At 35.9% G+C, this 18,507-nt stretch overlaps 1 protein-coding gene and 1 long non-coding RNA gene across 2 annotated transcripts; both read left to right on the forward strand.

Moving 5' to 3' along the window:
- The first annotated feature begins 104 nt into the window (after positions 1 to 104).
- Positions 105 to 6,851, forward strand: LOC149414520 (uncharacterized). Its single transcript, XM_089644033.1, has 2 exons — positions 105 to 3,055; positions 3,189 to 6,851. Exons 1-2 carry the CDS (start codon positions 2,897 to 2,899, stop codon positions 3,426 to 3,428), a joined length of 399 nt encoding a protein of 132 aa, XP_089500159.1. The 5' UTR covers positions 105 to 2,896; the 3' UTR covers positions 3,429 to 6,851.
- Positions 6,852 to 8,186: 1,335 nt separating this feature from the next.
- Positions 8,187 to 15,271, forward strand: LOC149414521 (uncharacterized). The gene is made up of 2 exons (XR_016304152.1): positions 8,187 to 14,268; positions 14,394 to 15,271. It is a non-coding gene; the product is annotated as an uncharacterized LOC149414521 (long non-coding RNA).
- The last annotated feature ends 3,236 nt before the right edge of the window (positions 15,272 to 18,507 follow it).

The following is an 18,507-nucleotide window of genomic DNA, read 5'->3' on the forward strand; positions in this document are numbered from 1 at the left end:
ACAAAATTAATTCGGATGTTAAGGCCAAGTTTTTAGCTAAACAATTCGGATGCCAATGGGTTAATAATAGTGTGTGAAATACCTGTGTTAATAAGAAGTGTGTTAATAAGAAGTGTGTGAAATACCTGTTAATAATCTAATACGCTAATAATCAGGGACACTGGGGGTCTAGATTCGTTCAAAATCAAATGTAGATTCGTTCTTTTTCCAAAAAAATCAGAGTCCTTGCGTGAGCCTTGAAGGAGTAACCATCTGTTATTATACCATGGCGGGAATGTGGTGGGTAACCTCCAATGTCCTTGATTATTAATTGTGATAAAGTTGAAAAATTGGGGACAATGTTTGTGTTGTGTTTTTGCCTTGGAAAACAACGAGATGACGGGCTGCTATCAAACTAAACAGGTACGCTAATTAACCATAATTGTAATGCTTAGAAGAGGTGAAATTAGAGATGAAAATAAATAAACTATGTACACGAAAAGAGATTAGATTTAGCAACTTATAAATAATTTTAGAATAGTATCTGTCATCTGTCATCGTGACATTTCCGCGTTTCTGAAAAAATTTAACCCTAAAGAAGCCGAATTTTTTAAAAAATATATATATTTTTTTTAATTTTAAATTTAAAATCTTTATGTTTATTTGGGTTCTCTATGTGAGTGGTTCTCGAGTTTCCGGACACCGTGTATAAGTTCAGGTTTTGACACATGTTGATGGACCTTATTATCTAGTACCTTAGGTTTTCGACCCCTGATTCTTATTTAAGTTATTTTCTAAATAAGCCAAATCCACTAAACTTGCTCTCAAACTCGGACAAATCCACATTTCACTATCAAACTAAGTCAAATCCAAACTTGAAAACTCAAGTTTTTTTGTATAGAATATAAAGTATTTTATGGTTAATCATTTTTATAAAACCTATTTAAATACGCAGCCAAATTTGTTACTTTCTACGGTGTTGCCATATAGTAAAATCTGAGTTTCCTGAAAATTCACCTAAAGTGGATTTGACCAGTTTTGATACCAACTGACTCATATGAAGAAATCAAAATCACAGAACTGCATAATGTGCAAAGGACTTAAGTCTTGTACAAGGGATTTGAAATTTCCCACAACAATGGGAAATTCAAGGCTTCTCGAGATAATCTTGTCTCATACCTGATTTCTCAATCATTTAATGAACAGGAAGAAACCCATTATCTTGCTGAGGTATTTTCTGGGTACTTGAACAATAGTCAGATGAGAATAATATTGATTTGGAGGTGGTTTTAAGGAAGGGAGTATCGGCTATTGTTACATTCATTAATGATCAGCCTGACATGTTTGATGATGATTATATAGATCTGAATCGAATTAACCCTGCAACGAGACTTCCTAGTCAGCAACAAGCTGTTTTTATTGAGGGACTCATCAATGATAAGGAGACTCCCTATGACCTAGATGAGATTATCACGTATGTCTCAGCTCTGTTTATGCGAACATTTAAAGCAGATATAGAAATGAACCTACTGGCAATACTGGTATCATTCATAAAGGCAGGTAATAGCAATGATGATTACATACAGAGGAAGAGAACAAGCTTGAAGAAGTTTTCTCCATCTGAATCAACTTTAGGAGTTACTCTTAATCTTCCCCTAATTACAGGAATGTGGTCTTACATTGAGTATTATTTTAAACATTCAATGTTGACACCAGATATCCTTCTTACTAATATGGTTACATTAATTGAGTCATTAAACATTGAAAATGTTGCTATAGCACCATTAGTTCGTCAAGTCATGTATCGTAACCTAACAGGGGTCAAATCAATATGTGATTCTATAAGTGAGTTTATCCAGGAAACATGCAAAGATAGGAGCTGAGATCAAGTTATTCACTAAATACATTGAAAGATGATAAGCTTATCGGGTACAAGATTGCCGGAATGGCAACGGATTATCCCAATTTGGCATTTCTATGTGTTCAAATGCAAATCACCATTAACGGAAAGAAGTCATTGATCAATTATAAGGGAGTAGGAGGACAAGACACTCAAGTAGCTAATAAGCCCTATCTCTTATCATTGATAGATGAATATCAAAAAGACATGATATCTGGAATTGGATCTTATGCAGCACTAAAGGAAGGAAATGGTGAATTGAGTCAGGTCCTTAGAAATGCCTTAACAGTTTTTTTGACTGCTGTAGAGGACATAGAAGACGATAATGATAGTGATGACAACTCAACATCCACTCCTCCAAATGACAATAATCCGGATGATCCATTCAATCCGGAATCAAGTTTGTAAAGTTGAAATTAGTAATATCAGTTGCTCAATGCGTGCTAAGCAATTATAAATATATTACTGACCACAAACCTGGTTCATTTGCTATCTGTGGTTAAAAGACCCCACATAGAATCGCCTATTTATTACAACAAATAAACCATTATTGACCACATCAAATGATGTAAAAGATAAAGATTTGTTTTATATGTTTGAATTCATTTTCAGTATTTCTACCCACAATAAAAACCCAATGGTAACGGTGTCAGAAAAACTTCACCTAATTCAGGATCAGGGGCCTTAGCATGAGAATCGATCGAACTTAACGATATCGGATTGCTAAGCGTATCTACCGACGATTTTATAACGACTTCCCTAGCATGAGAACGCTATTGATATCTCTAACGACATCGATAAGGCAATAAATACAAATCCATATACGCTGGCAATACTGGGACGGAATTGTCTATGAATTGGATAGACGTCAAACGTCAGATTTCAAGCGTGACCATTTTAACCGCCGTGTTTTTTTAATATTTTACGATGTCGCAAGCAATGGTAGCTGGGTAAGTTATTTATTTATGCAGTATTTTAAGATATTCAAAATGCTGATATTATGATTTGACCAGTCAAATGGATCTGCTAACCAGCTATATGGCTGACCATTCGGAGTTCGCCGCTGGAAGGTTTGTGGGACCTCAGGGTTCCCAAACAAATAAGGAAATGTGGCGGAATTTGGCGGAACAACTGGCAGAATTGGGTCCTGCTAAGTCAGCCGAGCAGTGGAAAACAGTGAGTATTTGTACCTACCTATACAAACTGGTTGCAGCAAACTTTTCTGACCTTCTAATATAATCTATCATCGAGACACTTGATATAAGACCGTAAATCACTTTTAACCTGACATTATTTTTACATTTTACAGACATGGCGTGACTTAAAATGTAAGTCGCGCGCCCAAAACGCCGATGCCAAGCGAGCTGCCCTCACGACTGGAAACACTGCCGAGATACCGGTGTTAACTGACCTGACACAGAAGGTCATCAACATCATCGGCAGAGCCAGTTCTGAGGGCAGCGGACTTCCAGAAAGCTGTATAGGAGAGGGACCTGAACTAATAATGCAGGATGTTGAATTATTTGTGTGTTTTACAGTATTCCGATGAAGTTGGAGAAGGGCCCACAGATTTACAGACGGCGCAGTTAGCTTCCCCTTCTCGCCCGAGCAAGAAGAGGAAGCTAACTGACAAGCCAGATGTGGGGGTTCGGATGATGATGGCGCAGGAGGCTAATAACCAATCATCCAAGGAGCTTGTGGGAGCTATTCATAAATTCCTATTTCTGTTCGAATCACTCCCAAATACAGCGCTACACGTGTAAGTTGCCAGATTAAAATATAGAGAAATAGCGTCAATTCATGTTTAGGCCACCGCCAACTTATAAGTGTGGCACTGTACTTTTAAATTAGAATTAAATCTTAGTAGAACAAAATAAAATGCCCAGCTTTGACTTATTTCATTTATTTATTGTACTATTCCCAATGTACTATTTTTCCATTTTGCGCGGTGGAGTTTTTATTTTTCTGTTTGTTTAGATATTCTTTGTGTTAAAAAAAATTAATAAACATGTAAAATCCAGCTTGGCGAGAAATTCAAAATGAATAAATTAATTTATAATCTTCCTTTTAGTATGTCGACTACCTATTGTTATTTAAATTAAATTAATGAGTTGTTATTTATCATTTCAGAGTTCAATGGATCGATTTGCTGACATTTTTGAGGTATTTCCTGTTCATTTTTGTAATTATTTGTCAGGGCACCCCGAGACCGGGCAAGATACAGTGTCTACATAGACATGGTGCTTTTCTGGTCTCGTCTCACTGGCACTAATAACTCATTTACTATAGAAGGTAAATTAAGTAAGTAAATTAATGAATTATCATCTCTTGTTTCAGAGATACACGGCAGTGGAACGTGAAAGGGTTTGTTTACTCCAACGACAGTTGGCGAGGTATTTATTTGCTATACATCTATACAGGCTTTTAAAAACATTTAATGTACAAAACTGAACAAATTAAATTAAATATTGCATTATTTAATAAGTCACTTGAGAGATTGCGAAGTATGTTCACAAGGGATGGAACACGATTATTAACAATTGTCCTTGGAGAGGCAAGCAGTCCAGCTAGGAGGTACGATGAAAGTAGAATGAATGAGATCTCTAATAAAACATTTCTAATTCTAGACAAACTCAACCATCGAAACAAACGTCAACATCATTTGCTAACTCGCCCAACTATACGTTGCAGTTGGAGTCGGAGGATGAATACGATTAGTTTTTAAGTTTTTTTATAATTTTCAAGATAATAAGTTTTTTATATACTTTGTGTGTTAAATGTTTATTTTTATTAACGTTTTGTATGTTCATAACAGATGTTCTAAAACTACTTTCATAAACAGTTTTATGCACCTGCTGACGGTAGTTTGCCCTATCACCACTTTTGGAGAATCTCCATTTAAACTACATGCAATACCATCCCACAGTAAGTCTAGTTACGCTAAACGGAAGTTAGATTCTGCTTGTTCAACCTTAAAGAAAAAAGTAAGTAAAGTTTTAGAAAAAGAATTTTCCCCAGTAAAATGTGATGCAAAAATACCAAGATGTATTCAAGAAAAAGCTAATGACATGGACAGGCTTGTTGAGTTGGTTAAAAAAAAATTGGAAACACAAGTTACACGCCGTGAGAGAATTCAGCTTCTAACTCTCGCTCCAACTTCGTGGAGTAGAAAAAAGGTTGCTGAAGAATTCAGTGTTGGTGAATACTCAGTTCGTAAAGCACGAGAGCTACTAAATGAAAATGGTATCATTGCTTTACCTGATCCAAAAAAAGGAAAACCATTAGACCAAGGAACAGTTACTTTGGTTAAAAATTTCTACCAAAACGATGAATTTTCTCGTGTTATGCCAGGGAAAAAAGATAAAGTTAGCATAACCAAAAATGTTTATGAACAACAAAAGACTATTGCTTTGTAACCTGAATGAACTTTATGCTACCTTCAAGTTTGAATACCCTGCTTCAAAAATTGGGATTTCGAAATTTTGTTGGTTGCGTCCCAAATGGTGTGTGCCAGTAGGTTCTCCAGGCTCTCATTCTGTCTGCGTTTGTGCAATTCATCAAAATGTAGTGTTGCTTCTTAATGCTTGTGACAGTGAAGAAACGTACAATGATTTAATGGACTACTTAGTGTGCTCAAAGAACAATAGAGACTGTATGCTTCGACATTGCGATAAGTGTTCAACATCTAGTGAAAATCTTAAGAAACATTTGTTAGAAAAATTTGAAGAATGCGACCAAGAAGATGAAATTACATACAGTGCATGGGTAACTACTGATAGAACACAGCAGGTTTCAGTTACAGTTCCCTTTCATGAATATGTAGAACATCTTGTGAAGAGTCTTGTAAAACTTCTTCCTCATTCTTTTATAACAAAGTCTCAATCAAAATATCTCAAAGAGTCCCTAAAAGCACAGCTTCAGATAAATGAAGCTGTTGTGTTATTAGACTTCAGTGAAAACTTCTCCTATGTTATCCAGAATGAAGTCCAGGGTTACCACTGGACGCAAGACAGTTGTTCACTCCACCCAGTGGTAATTTACACTTGTGAAGAGCCTGGCAAAGATCTCACAGTACTTGTCAAGCTTGTGTGTAATTTCAGATGACTTGTCACAGACATGATGTAAGTTTCGTTTACGAAACTCAAAAAATTGTTGCTCAATTTTTAAATCAAAAATTTCCCCAAATTCAAAGTGTTCATTATTTTACTGATGGTTGCGCAGCGCAATATAAAAACTGCAAAAACTTTTTAAATCTGTGTCACCATCAAAAAGACTTCAACTTGAAAGCATGTTGGTCGTTTTTTGCTACGAGTCATGGGAAATCTCCCTGTGATGGAATAGGTGGAACAATAAAACGTCTTCTAACTGGAGAAAGTTTGCAACTTGGCCCTGGCAACACTATCACAATTGTAGACAAAACTTTTAAGTTTTGTCAGTCGAGAGTAGAAAATATATATTTTTACTTGCTGAGAAAAGAAAGCTTATTCACTTGCAGGCAACAATTCGGCCCCTTAGAGTCAAAAAAACGTAACTCAATTTTTTATCGATTCTGAGTTACGGATGGTAAAATGAATTACTATTTTATATTTAAAAGATGTTCACAAGCACAAAATACCATCCTTTAACTAAATGAGCAGACATTATTAATATGCTTCGTTTGTTTAAAACTATACAACACTGATTAATTGAGAACTATGTTTTCTTGCTCTCCTGTAAAGTAGAGAAAAATAAGATACGTTTTTTTGACCCTAAGGGGCCGAATTACAGCAGCGTTTTTCACAAGCTAAAACAATACCAGGCACTCGAGGTTTCCACTGCTTTGTTCCTCTGTCTGAAAATGAAGTTGGCACAAAAAGGATAAGTTCAGATTCAGATTATGCTTTGATTTTTAACTTCAGTGGGGAACGAAATCGCTCTGAGCAACTAAGTATGGTACAAATTTGTACAAACTCTTATGTAGCTTGCGTATATGACAACCATTGGTTTTTTGGACTTGTGGTTTCCAAAGATGAAGACGAGTGTGATGTATCAATCAAGTTTATGCATCCTTTTGGCCCAGCTCCATCCTTTTACTGGCCACATCAAAAAGAAGATATTTGTTTTGTTCCACTACAAAATATTTTTAATATCGTTGACCCTCCCACAACAAAAGGTTCGGGAAGAGCTTACTACTTTCTTGAAAAAGACGTTCATCATGCTGATCAAAAGTTCAACCATCTTATGGGTCAGATCAAGAATAAAAGTAAAAAATGAACTTGAACATTTATTTGTAAACAATATTATTGTAATGTACTTTCATTTAACCTAATCCTACATTGCCTGTTTTATTTTTATTGTATTTGTTTTTTAAAGAGTTAACTTTGTATTGAAAAGAGTTAAAAAGTTGATCTTGTTATAAAATATTGCTATGGTGTATGCATTCAGGGTAAGGAACAAGGTACATTATTTTGTTGGTGCCTTAAGCTTACATTGCAAGCTTACCAGCATGTTGTAAAGGACCGAATAAGTTTGACTTTTTTTATTTGCAAATACAGTATCTAGATTTTAAAAAACTTGGAACAATTCTGTATGATTAAGATTTCTCATTTTAAAAACGTTTCTACACTGTGAAGCACACAAAATACCAGGAGTTTTATTTTTTAGGTTGTACTATGTTTATTGTAGATAAGAATAAAAAAAAAATTACATAAAGTTTGAAAAAAGTTTAAAATGGATTTTATTTATTGAAGCAAGTAAAATGCCATGAATTTTATTTTTGTATGTGATTCTATGCTATTTGTAGATATGAATAAAAAAAAAAATTACTACATTAACACTGTACCTTCCCGAGATATTGCTTTTTTGTAAAGTACCTTTTCCGTCCCAAAAATTACTTAAAAAATTACTTTTGGTAATTTTTTAAAGTCAAGTAGATAAATGTAAAGGGTTTATTTATTTTTTTCTGCAATCAGCATAGTTTTCTTGATAATATTGAAAATTTTCATTGCATTTGCACTATAAATGACAAAGATACAATTTTTTTTCATTGAAGGTACAAGCTCTTCCGGAGTGCTCGGAATATGTAAAAACGCTTATTTTGCCCAAACTTCAACTGCCCATAAAAAAACGAGTTGAGGTAGGAAGGTAAAATTTGGTATATTTTCTTATCTATATGGAAGGATTAAAAATTTAAAGTTTCATCAAAATCTGAGATGGTGGGTGACAAATCCAAAATTTTCTGGATGATTTGGTGCGGATTGACCCCCAAGAAGTGATCTTGGCCTACTCCACGTTGGTAGCTCCCTGTAGCAAAGAAGCTGATGGGTGCGAGTACCTGTCAACATCATAATACAACTAATTAATAAACTTCACTTTTGATCATTTTAATCACTAGATCGCTTTTGGCAATATATTTGCGCCATTTTAAATGTCTCAGATTGCTTTACTGAAAAAACATTGCAGTTATCTAGTGATTTGGCAAAATATTTACTATTTTTTTATAAATCCTACGAATATGATATAAACGGATAAATACAGGTAAAGTGCTATATAGTCAATGCATAATGACTATATAGCACTTTAATAAGTTTTTATGTTTCCATGTTAAAATTCGAAGTTATGATTTTTTGAAATCTCTAGCAATCGAAGCAAATTTATTTATTTCACGTGGTCGTTCCAGTGGTGGATAGATTTATATTGTGTTTTTGTTTTACTAAGATATCAATAATATTTAATACTCTCACTTTAATGTATACTGGAAGTCCTAATGTATTTTTTGACACTAGAAAAGGAGTTAATTGATCAATGAGATCTCTAGCCATAATACGCGATATTCGAAACAATTGTCTGAATTCCGTCTCTGCAAGTTCGAACGGATTCAATTGATTGCGTAAACGACGCCTTTCAATCCTACGATCTTCCCTAACCTGCCTCCTTTCATTGAACCAGAAATTTTGCATAATGAACGACATTATTAAAAAAATACGTATATCGACAGCCAACCAAAGTTTTGACTGACACTCAAGACCCCACGTTATATTCGGCGGGATTTTAGCAACCGTCGGTCGGAAGTTATCCTATCGATACATTCTCATGCTCGCAATTTTAACGATACCGTCGCTACTTTGACCATTTTAACAATCGTCGGTTGTTATGTCGTTAAGTGCTCATTGATGATGTATTTTAAAGATATCGTATTGCTATAGGGCTATATCGACTTCCTATGCTAAGCCGCCTGATCAGAAGAGGAACTATTGATCACAAGCGTTACATAAAACATAGTGGTGTTTCGGGGAATCCTTTACCGAGGCGGACCTAGCGGCTGTAGTGGATGTATGGAGCTGTTCACACCTGTCCGACACCATTTACTGTCGGATGGATGGATGGCCAGCGCAGCGCGTCACTTTTCTAGGCTAGGTGTACCGGCCGTAACATCATTCCATGGTGATGAAACTCTAGAGCTTCAAGCAGGCGTGTTATCATTTACTCAAGATAATTATGTATAGAACATGCAATCACAGATATTTAACACAAAACCCAACCATGGAACAACCGTCTGCTACACCTTCTGAGGGTCAATATCAAATGAACTATCAACCGAACGAGCCGCCTGCGGGATCTGCAAATTAAGCACGCAAACCGGCTGCATCACCTACTCCTTCTGTTTTGTCTCACCTTGTAACGGCATAATCAAGTACCCCAGTGCTTGGCGGCGGACGTACGCAGGAAAGAGCTCCGTGGAAATGGCGGTCGGCACGGAATTTCAACATGCATTTTGGTATTACTTCTTTTATTACAATCTTAAGGATAATTTTTTTGTTTCATCTACTTTACATGGAACTGGAGCCGTATTTATTTATGAAGTAATGATTCGTAATTTCAAGATTTAATTGTGTTACTACCCACATTCTTTTCTTAACTGAGCATCAAACCACCATGTTAGTTGTTTCTAGTAAAAATAATACCGACATTCTAACATTTCATCGAGGTTAGGCACACCTTGAGTCATTATTATTTTTTAATTAAAAGATTATTAAGGGGTCTCATGCTGTATTTTATATAAATAAATAATAAATATTTATAGAAAACGAATATTTCATTTAAGTTTGTATCCTTGTTCTAGATATTTTTTAGCGATGTTAAAATCAATCGTTACATATGGCTGCCTTACATTACCTGTTTTACCAGGTTTTGTGTTTGTGGTGTTTTGATGTGAAGTTGGTGTGGGTAGGTTGAATCTTGCAATTTGTAGAATCATTCCAGAAATATAATTGTTTGGGAATGCAGATGTGGCATTTCACGAGTAATTTAGTGACAGCTTTAGGAGATGTGCTGATTTTAACTTATGGTCGCCAGCAATCTCGGATCCTCAATCCTCAAGCACTTTGGCCAGAGCTCTTCAGGGGTAAAAAGAAGATAATGGGTATGAAGTTACAAGAGAATAATGGGTATGAAGTTCCAAATGCCAGGCTCACACACACCCAAGAAGGAGCTGCTCAGGTATTTTACCACTCTCTTATGGCAACATTCAAGGAAGATTTTGGCATTCTTGCTCAAATCACGAACATTGTCGAAAAGGGCAGAGCTTGGAACTGGATTTATAAAGACAAAGCCTGGCCAGACAACTGAGTTCACAGTCCCAAGGATGTTAATGTGGTCTAAATTATCCGGCTCAAACATCTCTGGCTAGTACACATTCTCACATTCGCACATTCTCACAATTGAGCAGTATCGCAGTGTTTTCCCGATTCAGAGAGATAACCTTTAACAAGGATTTCATTGATTATTTATCTACTCGGGGAGATCAGCAGTCAGCTCCTAGAACTATGGCTGGCATGGTGGAAATGCTTGTGCATTTGTAGAGGAAATTGCTCTTTGACATGCAGAAGAAAAACAATTAACACATTTACGGTACCACAGTGTGGTATGATATAGACACAACACCATCATTATCTTTCATTGTCACACTACCAAGATCCTACAGATGACTACTATACTAATGACTGACTCTATTAGAACAACAAGGCGCCAGGTAAAGTGGCTACAAAGCAGCAAGGTGAACCTGAACAGAAGGACGATAAGGTTTCGCAGATCTCGTCCGTGAATTGTGTTCCTGTGCATAAATGGAACATCCATTTGACAGCACCACTTGCGTTGGCGGATTTATATAACGTATACAAGAACTTGTACCTCTGATCTATTCATTTCTTCCATAGAATTGTTCACAGGAAATACATTGGATTGGTACAGGGTCAATAGATTTAACTTTAGCTTGTCAAAGATTTAAAAAGTGAATTTGAGCTATTGGATTTCGAAAGGCGCTTGTTAGCTCAGATAAGAGCTACCTTGTAAGAGCCTAAAGAAAACCTCGGTACTGTTATGTACCCCAACATACTAATGTACCTAGCTTACCTAATTATATGTAATATGGATTATTCAACGATGATCTAATTAATTAACCACGAAGTTAAGCTACTTTAAGGATACGACTAAAACCACATCCCAGTAAAATATTATATTATATCTGCGTCACAAAACTTCAAGGATATTTTTACACGCAATAAAACTAAATAGTAATAAAAACAATAAACATACAAGTCACCAAACATGGTCATTCGCCTTTTCGATGTTATATACCATAAACATTATAACTTTGAAACTTGTCAATTGTAAATTGTTGTAAACTAAATAAACTTGATTACATCTTTAATAAAGCACTTACTTATTGTGTATCACATCCCGAAAGCCGACTCTTCACATTTAACAAATATCAGGAGATATTTGAAGGAGCTAAAAAGTAGATCTCACTTAGCTCGACATCAACAAACATCAGTGTCAGAAGTGGGATTGTGATATCAACATAAAATCATCGATTACCGCAAGTACAACCAACTGAAGTCTACATCTACTGGGACTCCAGACAACCTTCAAATCGAAGCAGACGATTCCAAGAGGACCACAACTACACGTTGCAGCCCTTGAAACCAAGTCATCAAGACCTAATCTGCAAAAGAACCTGAGAGCTACCTAAGAGAGACTGATAAACCCTCCAAGAAAACAACTTCTCAGAATGCAGACAACTACACAACTGTCAGCTATTTTTTACAAATTGACAAGTACAAACTGAAAAGACGGTGTCCGCAGACTAGAAAACTTCAAATCGAACTGCTTAAAAATCCAACACTAGAAGCAAGAAAAAAATCTCGATAAAAGTAAAATAATTGTGATATTTCAACTTAAATTGTTTAGAATCATAAAAAAAGAGAAGAAAAACTTTTCTTTAATTTTTCAAAGTAAACGTAAACTTACGGTGCGGGTATTTTTCAAAGTAAACGTAAACTTTAGTTTTTCAAAGTGAAGGGGAGAGAAGCAAGTTTAGCAATATTGATGAAATTTATATCCCCATTTGATGGTAATAGGGACAAGCTAACCCCATTTTTACTAAACTGTGAAAGAGCAATCCAGTTGGTTAATGAAAACCAAAAACAGCTTTTGCTCTTCTATATTTTGTCACAGTTAACAGGCAAGGCACAAACGGCACGTTTCAATAAAGTAATAGAAAATTTTGATTGACTAAAACAATTCTTAAAAACTAATTTCGGAGAATCAAAAAGACAAACGCACCTACTTATTGAAGTACAAAATTGCAAGTAGAAAAAATGAAGAAAATATTGCAAAATATATATTCAGAATAGAAACATGTGTCAAGAAATTAAAAACTTCAAAACAAGAATTGGAAGGAAGATGCGCCAGTACAAATTGTTACGTAACAGAATTCTCTAAACACATTTAAAAGCCCCGCGAAATACTACTCGACGCAGAACTGGTCGGAGCAGAATGGTGCGCATCCATTTCCGCGCACCGACACCAGCAACCCAACGGTTTTCGTGTGTCGTGGGCCATCTTGGCCACACTCTCCACTCTCCGCTCGGCCCCATCAGATCGCCCAGCCAAGCATGCGCACGATTCCGCATGTGCACTATGTGCCTATTTAAAAGCATTTCAGACGTCTGCCCGACGAACCAAAATGGGAGATAGATTGGTTGGATTCAACCAGTCAGGATTTATTTTAGGATGAATATTATGTGCCCTTTGTGTTATACTCTCTAAATCATCCCATTATAGTGTTTCATTTGACGAGAGAGTGGAGTTGAATTGTTGAACCTGCCCCCCGTGTAAAGGCATGACGCCGACCCAAACTGAGCTAATCCACGAGTCTCCTGTAGGCCGATTCACGTTCTTTTGGACTTTGCCTATGGCTAGCGTTCGCTAACGATAGCCGTCGGCTGTAAGGAAAGGATTCTTTTAGCCTGTAAGGTCAACCATAAACACATGTGCGACCGTTAAGCGATTCACGATCCTTACAGGCTTGGTTTCGGAGAGACCTGGTTAAGAGATGTTAAGAGATTGCTTGAAAACAAGAATATAATCTATTGACGCAAGGTTTATAAACAAAACTTCTTAAAACATTCACTTTATATTATAATGCATTTTAACTTTATTTTACTTATTTTAGTTTTAAACATCATAATAAAGCCGTTTATCTAAGATTTACGTTTGTTTTGTATATAGGTACCCTACCTAGCTATATAGTTAGAACTTTGTTATCAATTCACTCCGCGCCAGATTACCGCCATCTTAGCCGCCATTGCATATTTACGTCAAGTCTCAACAGTCAACAACAACCCAAACAAGTTAGTTTGAGCATTCAGTAATGGCGGCACAGTTAGTCTTGTTGATATTTTTCATTAAAAATTGGAATGAGGTAAGTTAATATTCTATATAATGTAATTAAAAGCATATAAATGACTCAAAACGGAATTGACAACGATTTTATCGGTCTACAAAAGATAAATTGAGGTTAGAAATTTTTAAAACTCAAGTATAAGGCTAGACAGTTATTGTATTATTATTTTTTAGCTTTTGTGTTTAGAACCTAAGAAAAGTGTGTACTTAATTAAATAATATGTCGTTGCATTATCTTTCAGTTTATCCGTAAATAAAATTATACGGTCCGCGCGTACTTCGGTATATATATTCAGTATATGATGATGGCAGATGCCATGATTTTAGAGTCAGCATTTGCAGCCAACAAATTTGTAGGTAAAAATGGGAAGGACGCTCTAGCTGCATTTTGGTTAAACCTTACCATAACATTAAATAATGCTGGTCCACAAAAAGTAAGATTCTATCAATGCAGAATAGTACTTGTGTATTTGATTTGTGTACTGTAATGTAATATTGGTTTCAGGTGTGGACCGCATTAAAGTCCAATGTGAGGTCAAAGGTATCCAAAATGCAGAGAGAGAACCGGATGTTCACTGACTGCGTTAGAGGAGAAGGTACTAAGTCTGATGGGCAATTTGATTGTCGACGGACTCAGTGTGCCCGACAACCTTCCGACTGACGACGTAAGTATTTTATTCATTTGTAAAGGCCCTTAGCCCCACTTGTTTTGCTAGTTTACATAATGTGTGTAATCAAACATAAAGAAATTTCATAAGATACTTTGTTGACATGTTCATTTCTTTAACAGAGATCTCTTCTCGCACTGATGGAGGATGACGCTGATGGTACTGGTGGTGTGCGGGGAGAGTTTTTGAACCCCGTGGCCTCCCCTCCTACCTCGCCGACCTCTCCTCGCGCAGTGGACAACTCCATGCATTTCCCAGACTGTAATCCCCATGCATCAACCCAGAGTCCTCGATTGGTAGCAGGTAATTCTTTATACAATGTCAAGTAAAATCACGCCCATAACATGAATTAGATATACATATGAATAGTTTAATAATAAATGATGATAATTAATGAATGAATAAATGAATTTATGTGTATAATGAATGATAAATGATGATATATGTGTCGTTTTGCACAATCGATGAGTAGAATGGACCTTGAGATAGATCAGGTAATGCCTGAAATAGATAACCCATTACCCATTGCAGAAGACCACCAACTTCCGAGGACACGTCTTGCTGAAGGAAGACGTGTCAGAAATCAGATAATCACTTCTCACTTTACAAAATACATTCTTTTCATACAAGTGTCATTTACGTTAGAACTCTTTTTAATCATGTGTATGTGCCTTCCCTCTTTTGCTGCATTGTTAATGTAAGTTTGCTTATTTCACGTAACCACAATTTTGTTTAAACAGAAAAAAACTATCTTTCATAATATTATTTTCTTTTAAATGACTAAGAACGTTTACAATTATTATTTCATAAATTGTTATACATGTTATTATTTCATAAATTTGAGATATTCAAAATTAAATACCAGCTATGTACTGTTTAGGTTAGACACTCTTCTAGAATTGTCTTTGTTTGTTTACTCTCATTTTCTGTATTATTTGTAAACAAGTTTGTTTCTTCAATGTAACTATAGTTTTAAAAAAAATTTCACATTTTGCATTTCACGAAATATTCGAAGGTAAGGATAAATTTGAAGGCGAGGTTACTTTTGGTGTCCTTAAAAAGAACGTGAATCGCCCTCCTGGATACGCATAAGTGCTATCTTAAATATACCTATAGCTGAGTTAAAGAAAAAGACGGAATCACTTATGTCGAGCTATAGATTGTATAGAAAGAAAGTAAGGCTTCCTTCACACGGGACACTCTGTGTCCGGATTCTGTGTCCCAAGCCACCGTCTCGATATAGAAGTAGATGGGAGCGTTCAGACAGAATTCAGCGTGTGGTGGCGCTGAATTCTGTGTCCCGGCAGTGTCCCGTCGGTGTCCCGATTGGCGGTGGCTGGGACACTGTCTGATTCTCTCGGCCCCTCTCCTACATTCAGTTCTATGAGAGCATTCACACGGGACACAACTCTTCATTCGCTTCTCTGTTATATATTTATTTTGTTTTCATTTTATTTATTTTATTTCTACATTATGGCGAGTTTCGATATAGAAAAGTTCATTGAAATGGTTCGGGAAAGACCAGCGATCTGGGATAATAACTTAGCTGAATACAGCAATAAAATAGTTAAGCAAAAGTGCTGGCTGGAAGTTTTTGTTGAGATGGAAGAAGGTTTTGAGGAACTCCCACAAGACAAGAAAGTGGAAAAAAGTAAGTAATAATAATTGTACACTTTTTTGTTGATTTTTTATTTCAATATAAGTAAATAAACTTTAATAATAAAATGAAAATTACATCAGGAATATTATAAGTAAAGAAAGAAACATTTTTTTAAATTAATTATGTGCATAAATTAATTTACTACTTAGTGAAATTATGTGGGCTAAATAAATGCAACATTTTGAAGTAAATATATAAAAATACACAAAAATAGTCAAATTCTGTTGTTCTGCCATGGCGAACTCCCTTCACCAACAAAATAGTCAGCAAACGATTCTCTGATTTTCATTGGTTGCACCCGGCGGTTACCATTGTCGGGTTCATCTGGAATATCTAATAACCCTGGGCAGGTTAGGGTATCATCAAAGTTAAACCCATCTCTTGTTCTTATAAAATTGTGTAAAACAACGCATGCTTTAATTATATAATTAGCGAAATCTACTTCTACGTTTATCGGCCGGTGAAAAATGTGCCATTTATTGGAAAGTATTCCGAAGGCACATTCAATATGTCTTCGTGCTCTACTTAAACGGTAATTAAACACCCTTTTCTTCACACTTAGGCATTTTCCAGGATAAGGTCTCATAACATGTTTAGATAAACCAAATGCCTCATCTCCTACAAAAACAAATGGAATTTTTTCATTTTGATTACTTCCTATAGCTACTGATGCAGGAATATTCAATGTATTTGATTGTATTTCTCGCCAAAGATGGGATTCTTGAAATATACCTGAGTCCGAATCCTTTCCATACGATCCAATGTCGACATAAGTAAAAAGATAGTTGCTGTCACAAGCTGCGAGTAAAACAATTGAACAATATTTTTTATAATTATAATACAGAGACCCTGAATTAGCGGGTTTAATTATCCTAACGTGTTTACCATCTAGTGCTCCTATACAATTTGGATAGTTGGCATTTCGCTTGAACCCCTCTGCGATTTTCCTAAACTTTTCTTCAGTTGGTAAAGGAATCCATTCAGATCTTAAATTCCAGATCAGTAGACAAGTGTGGTGCACAATTTTGGAAATTGTTGATAAGCCAATTCTGTAGGTGTAGAACATGTCCGAAAAGTAACACCCGACAGCCAAATATCTGAAACAAAAGAATTGATTGCGTCAAAACGCAGTATTTTGTTTAAACTTTGTATAAACATGTCTTAATTATAATTGTAAACAAAATTCAATAGTTTTTAGGTGCTGAAATACAAAGAAAGTGGAAGAGTCTGAGAAATAGTTATTCAAGGGAACTAGCAAAACAAAAACAAAGTAAGTCAGGTGATGCAGCATCGAGCCGAAAAACTTATGTATATTTCGATATTCTAAGCTTTTTAAAACCTGCCATTCAGAAAAGTAGTACTGAATCAAGTTTGGAACCAGTTGACGAAGGAACTGATGAGCAGTCGACACAATTTCTTCAGGACGACGCTGCAACTAATCCTCAGGCAGGGACGTCTACAGATAAGCCCGAAAGCTCTTCTGCAGGAAGTAAAAGTAGAAAAAGGAAACAAAATGTGGTTGAGAGCGAGGATCAATTAGCAGCTCTCAACAAAACTTTGAGGGAGTCAATGAATTTACGTTTGCGGAAAGACGAGGAAGATGATGATAAATTATTTTTGCTCTCACTTCATGCCCATTTGAAATCTGTTCCAGAACATAAAAAAATTTTTGCTAAGTCTGATCTCTTTCAAGTTTTGGCAAAATATAACGCACCTAGTCCCCCCCTCCCTCCCACACAAACACATTTTCCATCTTTTCCTATGAATTCACCTCCAAATTTTCATTATCCTGCAAGAGTGCCTCATCAATCGCAAGTTGCGCCTTTTGGTTATTCTAATGAAACTGGAAATATGGTTCACTACTCACAGACTGGTGATAACAGATCTCTTCAGTCTACATGTACACCCTCACCAATGACTGCTGAGTCTGATGATTCTATAATTTCCCTACTTAATTAATGCACAGTTTTCAATACTTATGTATCTAGTATTCTATTTGTTTATTATTTTATAAAAATATAAGTTTTTAAATTAAACAAGTATTTGTTTTTTTACTTACCGAATAGTCACAGCTAGTCTCTCTTTTCCAGGGATACATTTTCTCATATTTGTATCTTGAAATGTCAGCGGAATCCTTAATTTCTCATACAGTTCAAAAAATGATGAAATTGACATTCGAAAGTAATTGAAAAATTTTTTTTCGTCTTCCAATAGATCATTAAAAACAGTATGAAAAATCCCTTTTCCCTGTCTGCTGGATATAATTGGATGTACCCATAATTTTCTTTTACGTTTTATTTTCTTTTTTTTTAAACAATTTGAAATTATACATACAAGTGCAACCATCTCCTCTGGCTCAAGCATGTTGACTGACGAGTGAAGAATACAGATAAAAAGGATGGTTTTGGATGACGTCAGAGCCACAGCGTGTCCCTGCAGTGTCCCGCGGATTTGGGTGCCCAGTGGCTCAAGATTCTGAGTCCGGACACAGAATCCGGACACAGAGTGTCCCGTGTGAAGGAAGCCTAAAGGATTCTATCCACAGCGGTGCGAGCTCAAGTGATATCTACAAACCC

The sequence above is a fragment of the Hesperophylax consimilis genome, chromosome 20 (assembly GCF_061612785.1).
Source record: "Hesperophylax consimilis isolate HC1 chromosome 20, BYU_Hcon_1.0, whole genome shotgun sequence".
NCBI classification, from domain to species: Eukaryota; Metazoa; Arthropoda; class Insecta; order Trichoptera; family Limnephilidae; genus Hesperophylax; species Hesperophylax consimilis.

Bases quoted from the DNA above. Each gene is read 5' to 3' on its own strand.
- LOC149414520 (XM_089644033.1), top strand. From the start codon at position 2,897: ATGGATCTGCTAACCAGCTATATGGCTGACCATTCGGAGTTCGCCGCT. The intron at 3,056-3,188 runs GTGAGTATTTGT...TACATTTTACAG, and splicing joins CAGCCGAGCAGTGGAAAACA to ACATGGCGTGACTTAAAATG.